The sequence below is a fragment of the Gymnoscopelus microlampas genome (assembly GCF_963454915.1).
Source record: "Gymnoscopelus microlampas genome assembly, chromosome: 15".
In the NCBI taxonomy this organism is placed as follows: domain Eukaryota; kingdom Metazoa; phylum Chordata; class Actinopteri; order Myctophiformes; family Myctophidae; genus Gymnoscopelus; species Gymnoscopelus microlampas.
In genome coordinates, this window is record NC_139952.1 from 17571686 (window position 1) to 17581685 (window position 10000).

Sequence of the window (10000 nt, forward strand, 5' to 3'; positions counted from 1 at the left end):
CATCATTTTCATTCTTTACAGTTGTGTAGAAATAGTCAAATAGACTCCAAAGGCGCATTAATGCGTATTTACAAGGTTGCTCATTGCAAAATAATCAGGTTTTAGTCTAAAAAATAATGTTAAGGCAGCATAGGGTGTAATGTCCCACAACGCAGGCATACAAATATGTTCAAAAATTACATTATACATTTAAGGTGGTGAATTTACACATGTATCACATACTGAATCACACCGTGAAATCCTCTGTTTATTTATCAATTCGTAACTCTGAAGGTACACCAAATGGACCATAAGGGTCCATTTGGTTACATATTCATGAGCTAAATCAACACAGGATTTGACTGCCGTTTTAGACAGATCCGTATGTATGCATCTAGGAACAACACAGCCTGTGTTGCAATAACACGTGATTTTTTAGTTAAAATGTACAGTATGTCAGTAGAAAAGGGAAGAGGTGGACATTTCTAAATACAAGGCGCTGTCTACCTGAATCTAAAGTTTTTCATTGTGCTACTATCTTTATTGGAATACAAAGCTGAAAGATATAATTCGCAAGAGGAAGTGCTTTTATATAATGATAAGTAAACTAGCTTGTGGCTATAAGTAGGCTACAGTAGATCATAGTAGAATCTAAGTGTTCATCAGTGCACTCTGGTGCTGAAATATTGACAAAGACAGAACAAGTTACCTCACAGGCAGCATCTCATGAATACAGTGTTAATACAACCTTATTTTCAGGTTGACATCCACACACAGTGATTGAGTTTCATTGGCTCTCGGGTCAACGATCGTTAGTCGATACATGTTAATGTTACATGTAATGTTATGCCTCAAAGACCAAGGAGTCCAAATGTGTTGCCTATGAAGCTTGCAAATGACGGTTCCAACACCAAAATCATTAATAAATGCAACTCATTCAACTGGAATCCAAATGTGAACCAGAAAAAAGTTGAACTCATTCTTGTTCTGGGTTTGTTTCAGCATCAGAGGCCTACAGTAGTATCCTCTACGTTCTACAATATTCAGTAATAATAGTAATAATACGAGGCAGGCAGTGCATAAACCATGTACAAAAAGACCCCTTCCTACCCAACCCAGAGCCCTCAATGGACCATTATGCCACAAGGCCACCATTTTTGCTCTTTCGTCATACTCGGGGGGGTTGGAAACTTCACCCTGAAGGATTGGGGTTTCCCACTCCCAAGTATGACATAACAACACTGGCTGCAGTGTGAATATGGTCAATGTAAAGAGTTGTGACATGTGTATGAAATCCCAGGAAGACCCCAAATGCAGGTATGACATAATTGTCAGTATGGTAACAATTTTAGCTTGAAACTATAGGTTTACATAATATTGCTTGGCAATTAATCTTGTTCCAGTAAGTAATAAATCAACAGAGGCCTAAAAAAACAGAACAATGATTTGTACCTCTCTGTTCTACGTATGGCAAATGAAAAAAGTCTACACAGGTAAAACAACATCGACATGAGAACATCAGGTCTCAAATCTTACCGAAGCTCTAAGATGCTGGAGATGATCAAAGGAAATTAAAACCAAAACCAAAACAACAACTTCCAGTTTCAGACAACGAAAGAGTAGAGTAGCACAAGTCACACGTGTTGTAAATATTGGGCTCTACCCCTTCTCGCCCCAAAACCCCAGCCATACCCTTAATAACACTAAATTGGTTGGTTAACTCCCTGAAATTGAAGTTTCTCCTCATAACTACATAGGTTGGTAGTATGTGACAACATAAAGATATCACAAACACCAGACATTAGCAGTTATGACTCATGTTTCTCCAAAAAATATCATCATGCATTATGCATTATTGCTCTATCAGTTATGAATGAAATATTGCCCATTTTGCTAAATTACCCTACATCTAAGAAGTTTGGCAACATATCCCAAAGATTCATAAAATTGGCATAGATTCCGTTATTAGGCTATAGTCATTTTTTGCATGCAAGTAGTTTTTTGTTTGTTTGTTGTTGTTATATTTAAGGTGTCAAACAAAAATAAGAAGATATTCATCAGAAAGTGTCAAATGCTTTGGCATCTTCATAACAAAGGCTAAAACTTGAACAAATTAAAGTGCAAAACAATGAATCTACAAAACATAAATAAATAAATAAACAAAAACCAAACAAACAAATACAAAATTAAATACTGTAGGTCAATAAATAAATAAATATTTGTCGACAACCAAGACTTTTATGTCAAAGCTGAACACTGTGTGGCCTACTGGCAACAAGATTACAGTATTGTACAACACTTTAAAAAAGGTTTGACCTTTTGAGGAACAGACATTTTAATGCCTCTGTTGTCGTTTCTGTTTGTCAAAAAAAAAAAAAAAAAAGAATTACATCCTATTTAGCCGAGAGGAAATTTCTTCTTTTGCTCACATCCTGGTGATGGTACAAGCCATTTGACCCAGAACCTGGGTTCAGATATAGTTCATGACCTTTATTGCATTTCAACCCTCCCCCCTCTCCCGTTTGTCTTTGCTCCCGACACCGAGCTCCAACAGCAGAAATGCTGATAAACCTTTACAAAAAAATTATAATAATTTTCCATGTTTGTGTCCATGTGTGCATCTGTCAAGGGAAGCAAAATATACTTCATATCTGCAGTATGATTTTTACACTGTGTACATGTACCATGCAGTACACAGTATAAAATCCTGTATACTTTTTTCAATGTTTTACACAGTTCAGTTCAATACTGTTACACAAGGTGATATTCTGGTAAGGTAACAACACATTTCTGGTTCTGGACAACTTTCGGAAGGTGCTGGCAGTGTTACATCTGCACATCCATCTCCTACAGACACCTGATTGGTATTTCAATGGAAAGTGTTCTGAAACTTTACTACATCATCATTCCAAGTGCAAATGTCCATTTTACAATATTAAATAATTTTCCAGCACTCACTGTGTCGTGGGTTCATGTCAACGTTTGCTTGCTTAGTTACTTCGTTCTTTCCTCTCCCCCTCTTTCTTGTTGCTTGTCGGTGTATTTGAAAAACCATCACATTGAATTATTTCGTTATCTCTGTAAGACTTTGCTGAATATCATTGCAGGAAAACTCAAAGATCTGACTTCAATCCCAACTGTTGTCTTGTGACATGTCTCCCAGAGAGAGGAAGATGGAGAAGATTGTGCTCTTGTGACGGTGTGTCATGGGCCAAAACAAAGGCAAATGAGGACAGATCTTGACATAAACAGATCTGAGTATTTGTTAAATATTTTAGATGCAGTGTGCTTGATTCATCTTGAGAGATACGTAAACTGCTTCGGTATCGTACAAATATGATCAGACGGGGAAGGTAAGTCAGATAAGGTTGTTTTTGCTTTGTTTTATTTTTTGTTTTTGCAAGTATTCAGAATGCACTCGACAAGTTTTCACCCCAGTCTTGAGGAGAGAGGATGGAGGGAGAGAGGGATGGATCAAAGAAGAAGAAGATGTTCTCCATTATTTATTTTGGCCAGGATTTACCAAGAGTTCCTATAAAGGAAGAATACACTCCATCCCTCATTCCACACAGACTTGTATTGCTTGCGGGACTGGAGGAGTTATGTAGGTGAGGGAGAAAATTGCGAGTTGGATAAAGCTAATAAGGATAGGGTACCGGCCCTCCCTGCTTTTCCCCATCACTCATCTGATTCGTCGAGAGGCGAGAAAGCCCCCTTGAAGCACGCCGACTCGTAATGCTTGTTCAGGTAACTCTTGAGCGCAAAGGTTTTGTCACACCGCTTGCACTTGTAATGCTTGAAGGCTGAGTGTGTCTGCATGTGAGCGCGCAGGTTCGACCGGTCAGCAAATGCTTTCCCACAGTGGGCACACCCGAAGGGTTTCTCGCCCGTGTGCGAGCGCATGTGCCCCTGCAGGAGCCACGGCCGGCTGAACGCTTTTCCACACACGTCGCACTTGTGCTTGAGGTCGTGGGTCAACAGGTGCATGGCCATCGCGGGCATGGAGACGTACACCTTCCCGCACGTCTGGCATTTCTTGGCCATCTTGCTATCTATGCTCCTGTGCGTCTGCTTGTGCCGGCTGAGATTGGAGGAGGTGGCGTAGGTCTTGCCACACTCGCTACAGGTATGCCTCTGGATGCCGCCTCGTGGGTTCGCCGCGGCTTTTCTTCGCGAACGGCCATCTGTGATGAAGAAGGCGTCGACCGTGTACCCTTCACTTACGGCCGTGTCCCCGTTGATGTATCCGCTGGCCGATGACGACGCCTCCGACCGTGGGCTGTCAGGCTGGTCCGAGTCACCATTTATATCACCATGGATGCCACTGTAGCTGTCGCCCCTGAGGCGGTCATATATGATCGACGGCTCGTCAGGGGGGGGGACTTTAGTGATGACAGATGATTCACTCCCCACAACGTCATCATAAGGAGATGGACTCAGATAGTCATTGATATAGCCTGGAGATAGATGGAGAGACAAGTGTCAGTTGTAATTGGAAAGCAGAAATTAACTGTCAAATGAGGTGCATATGTCATGCTAGCTTGATTATGCACATAAACATACTAAACCCTTAAGGAAGAATTCACCCTAAAAGAGTGTGTACTGTATGGAGATATCAGTCTTCATTTTTGATTATGAACAAGTCACCTCCAAAGCCAGAAAGGATAGAATATTGCACATAAAAAATGTACCCCATATAATCCATGTCAGATGACACATTGAGCAGTATACCATATCAATTACAAGTTGTTCTGTGTACTGTGGTAGAAGGAAATCCCAGGAGGACCCCTACATACATGACATGAGATCATATGAAGCCTGTAACTACCTGGATTTGAACCCGGGTGTGTTTACCACTCATCCAAAGGGGAATCCCCCTTTGTCCACTTTGAGATATTAAGCTTCTGAGCTTCAAACGGTACTAGTCCCCCCCTCCTTAGATACAGTACATGTATTGAAATGATAACAGTAAAATAAAGGTGTATTAATGAGGTTTTAACTATGCAGGCTTCTCATTATCTACATTGCTACGTTATATATTCAAGCACACTAACATGACATGCATACTGTACATCAGTTGTGTCAACATTTCCATATTTGTGAATGTCCGCTCTCAGTGGGTCGCAAAATGTGTGAGAACAGACATGAAGACAGGCTGTTAGTGATGCTAGCCTGTACTGCTACCCCACAGTTACCTGTATGGATGAACATTCGTCTATAAGAATCAATATTCCTCCATTTCAATTAGCTCTCCCTCAGCATTTGAACATAGACAGGTGGGGGAGTAACATCACTGTAATATAATTTCATATTGCAATTCTGAGAAAAAGGCGCACAGAAGTGGGTCGATAATATGATGTGATGTGTGATGAGAGGAAGAGAGGAAGACGAGCCAGAGAGAGAGAGAGGGTGGGGATAAATCAAGGGATGGAGGGATAGAGGGAAGATGAGAGAGAGAGATGGAAACAGAGGAAAGAGGGAAAGGCAGAGCGGTAGAGAGAGTGATAGAAAGGAATGCAGGAGAAAGGCAGAGAGAAAGAATGAAAGAAAAGAGGAAGAAATAGGGAGAAAGAAAGAGCAAACAAGAGAGAGAGAGAGAGAGAGAGAGAGAGAGAGAGAGAGAGAGAGAGAGAGAGAGAGAGAGAGAGAGAGAGGGGGGGAGAGAACTTCTATACGTCATGAATATTCAATCATTGCACTTCCTGAACAAAGTATTGTAACTGGCTGCTTATGCAAGTGTGTGTGTGTGTGTGTGTGTGTGTGTGTGTGTGTGTGTGTGTGTGTGTGTGTGTGTGTGTGTGTGTGTGTGTGTGTGTGTGTGTGTGTGTGTGTGTGTGTGTGTGTGTGTGTGTGTGTGTGTGTGTGTTTTATAGAGCATGAGTAATGGGTTGAAACATGATCAAGAGTTCATTTTAACCATGAAATAACCTGGTAAGGACTGTAAACTAAGACCACATTCTATTTACAACATCCCGGGGGCATGGAGGGTGATATTAACACACACACACACACACACACACACTAGCATTCCGATTCTCCTCACATGGTTGGATTAGTGCCTTGCTCAACAGCGCTTTACTTTGTTCACACTCCCTGCCCACATTTTCCCTGCAAGACGAGAGAGATTCACGCTGGCAACCTCCCAAACAGAAAGGCTGCCTTTCTAATGCTCTGTCTGCAGAAAGTGACTCGCAATTCGGTTCATTTGCACTTCCAGAGTTAAATTAACATTTAAGATTTTAGTGCCTACATGTCTATCAGTCAATAGCTGTCTTTATACGTGTGTGTGTGTGTGTGTGTGTGTGTGTGTGTGTGTGTGTGTGTGTGTGTGTGTGTGTGTGTGTGTGTGCACGCATGCGTGCGTGTATCTCTTTTCAGAGGGAGTGTCTCCTTCTCTGTCCATCTCTCTATGTTTATTCAGTCAATTGCAATTATTGAATGCCGTGTGTTTTATTGGCATGGAAATAGATAAATAATGCTGCTGAACACAAACACATTCAACATTCCCTGCCAATGCATCTCTGTCTTTCTGTTCAGCTATTGTGTTTCTCTGAAAGAGAGGGAGAGATGGGGTAGACAGAGAGGGGGGGGGGGGTAGAGACAGAGAGAGAGAGAGAGAGAGAGAGAGAGAGATGGGAAGACAGACAGACAGATGGAGAGAGAGCAGCAACGAAAACCTGCATGTTATTTATTATTTATTTTGATCTAACCTAACAGTAACTGACACACACTTGTGTGCTTTGGACACTTGTAGGTCGTTGTCTGTTCCCTGTGTGTGTGTGTGTGTGTGTGTGTGTGTGTGTGTGTGTGTGTGTGTGTGTGTGTGTGTGTGTGTGTGTGTGTGTGTGTGTGTGTGTGTGTGTGCGTGCAAGCTTGCACACGCACATGCAAGTGGCATGTGTGTGTTGTGTAACACTGTGCACTCGGCTGTGCAAGCTGCCCGGGAAATGTGCCGAGTTGACAGAAACACAGCATGTGCCTCCGTGTGTGTGTGTGTGTGTGTGTGTGTGTGTGTGTGTGTGTGTGTGTGTGTGTGTGTGTGTGTGTGTGTGTGTGTGTGTGTGTGTGTGCGCGCACGCGCGTGCGTGTGTGCGTGTGTGCGCGTGCGTATGTGTGTGGGTAAAGGTGCGTGCGTGTGCAAGGAGCTACAGTTGCTATACAGTCACAACTCTTGTTATATTTATAACGAGGGCTAAAAGTCCCACTTTTTACAAGCTTGCCGAGTTGCTGCAGCTCTGCTCCACCCTCCAGAGAAATTGTTTGAAAAGGGAGGAGAAAAAAAGCAATCAATAAAAGCACCACCTCCTCCCCAGCCATCTGAATGCCGTAACACCCCCACCCCCCTACGCCTGGTGTCAGACTACACAGCATCTGCTCTAGTCTTGTTTCTGATGAAAGAGAGGAATAGGCCAATGTTGACACATGCTGCACAGACACACAGTGTCTTCATTTAACCACTTGAAACCTAGCATCCATACTCTGGGGTGAACATTCGGGAACTAGCAGATCTACAAGCTCACAACATGTTGTGTTGCGACGGCTATTATCAGCTACTGTATTTTCACAAAAGATATTACTGTAGAGCGAAAACACAAGGTGGCCTAGTATTGACCCCTGGGGTATTACGGTCAACTAAGTATATAGGGTTTAGATCGTTCCTTGTATGTATAAGAAAAATGTATGCTGCAGACACACAGCTAGTAGAATGCTTAATTTATACCCCATCGTACAATGGTGGGACACGCAGCTTGCAGATCGGCTATTTTTAGCGTGTGACACCGTCATACAATGAAACCTAGAGCCGGTCACAGCTTATCACGAATGACATGCTTGTTTTACCATATAAACTCTCTCAGTTAAAACACTGCCAATTTCGCTGTGCAAAGCCAACAAAATGACACAGTGCTCAGCATCCATGTTTCCCTGGTATGCAGCATCGCGGTGTACTTGATTTCATCAGAGAAACTGCTGCTTCTGATCTCTATTTGACTCATCTCTACTTTGATTACCATTGACGTGAACAATACGTTGCGTGCTAGTGGTGTTGTCCTTCTCTAAACAGACACCACCAGTGCGCTCTGTTAGCACAGATATAGCACGTAACAGCCAATCAGTTCAGTTATTATAATTGTTTATGGAACACTGAGTGGGTGACAGCTCACAACCCCTCTGTTAATTTAACTCTGAGATTGTACAAATGGACCCTGGACCCTTGCAGGTCCTTTTGGGTCCATTTTTATACTCAGATTAAATTCTAGGTCAGCAGGCACCCATGTAGGTCCAGTAATGGGGGCCTGAACCACCGCACCGCACCTTCAATTAGGGATCGTAACCTATAACCTCAGGGAATTTACAGGTGCCTATTGAGGAAACTAGGTTTCCTAGAGTGCCTGAGTGTCATTTTAACACTGAGGGTGTAAAACTGAACACTTAACAGGTTCATTTTCAGTTAAATTGTCACGGTATTGGTTGATACCTTTAACAGGAACCATCAACTCCAGCAACCATTACATAGGAATGGTGACCCACGCAGAAATCCTAAGCATAAAATACCATGTAGGAACTTCTAGGTTACAGTTAAGAGAAACACACAGGATGTCCAGAGGAATGCTGGTTCAAATCTCCAGACAGGCAGGGGAAATCTGGGTGGGGAAAGTAAATGAGAAACACCCCTCTCTTCCTCATCAACTACTGTCGAGTTGCCCTTGGGAAAGATGCTTAACCTTCAGTTGCTCCAGTGGAGCTGCTCCCTAGCCAACGTTTGAAGCCTGTGGCTGCAGGTATACTGTATGGAGTACTGAGTATGGGTGTGAGGCAGGGCATTGCTGTAAAACACTGTACATGTTCAGTTGACTTTCCCTGAATGAAAATGTCCTACACTCACTAGAGAGCCCATTTAAATGCAATACGCATATAATATCCCTCTCAGAAACTCTATGTAAGATGAAAAACTATTTGAACTCTTCCAGCAGGCTTATCTAAAGGTAAAAGCCAACAGATTTCTGCTGACATTTGGGTGGTTGGAAAGGTCACATTTTCATTTATAGTAGATGGTCTCCCACAAAACCTATTGTTATAGATAGATAGATGCATGGATGGATGGATGGATGGATGGATGGATGGATGGATGGATGGATGGTAAAATAATTAGTAAGGCAGCAATAATTAGAAAATTAAGATGACAAAAGTATATAAAATAAGACTTGGAGTCTGGCATGGCCATCTGCACTTGGACTGACCAGGTTTGCATAAAGTATCTCCAATGCCTCAATATATAGTATACATCAATACAATCAATGAATATGGGGTCATGCCTTTAACTTAAATGGTGATTGGCAGACACAGAGGGACATTTGATCAGAGTGGTCTATAAACACATGGGTAATGGGAAATGATGATTAACAAAACAAATACAACATGCACATCCAACATATTGGGCAGGTGCCGAACAGAAAAAGATAATCAAATTATCAAATTGCCTTTTTTTTTGTTTTTGGAGATGCTGTTCCTTTAAAACCCACATTTCTGCAAAACATTCCAGCCCGGAAAATAACAAAATAAGGGGAAAAGATGTATAAGAAATGTTTGCCTTTGTTTTGTAAAACTATCCACAGATTTGCCTCAAAATCTGTCCAGCCTCCTCAGCCTGATTCCTGTGCCCAAGGAATCAAGCTGCATCACAAGTTCATGACACGCTGTGAGCTTTTAGATCTACTGCTTTTGCTGAGGGACACCGTCATACAATGGGGTATAAAACAGGTGTCTCATAGTCTTGACAGTGCATTGGACAGTGTTATAGAAAATGTCTCCATATTATTCTCTATTACATTGTGAGAACATCGGAGGTTCCAATCATATTTGACGTCTTTGCCACCTGTCTCCTTTTTTCCCTCTGTCCCATAATCATTCCTAAATAAAGAAACTGAGATGCCTTCAGAATTATTATAAAACATGGGCTCAGCCAGAGGTTTGGTCAATATTTGGCCTTTGACCGGAGTTTGACCTCCCTCCATACCCTTCT

General features: G+C 42.1%; 1 protein-coding gene across 1 annotated transcript in view; it reads right to left on the bottom strand.

Moving 5' to 3' along the window:
- Positions 1-3657: 3657 nt before the first annotated feature.
- Positions 3658-10000, bottom strand: part of LOC311061981 (transcriptional repressor scratch 1-like) — a gene marked incomplete at both ends in the record, with an annotated part of 6645 nt that continues 302 nt past the window's right edge. The window contains one exon of the mRNA XM_084080725.1: positions 3658-4436. Coding sequence (XP_083936851.1) covers positions 3658-4436 — 779 coding nt within the window. The remainder of the gene's footprint in view (positions 4437-10000) is intronic.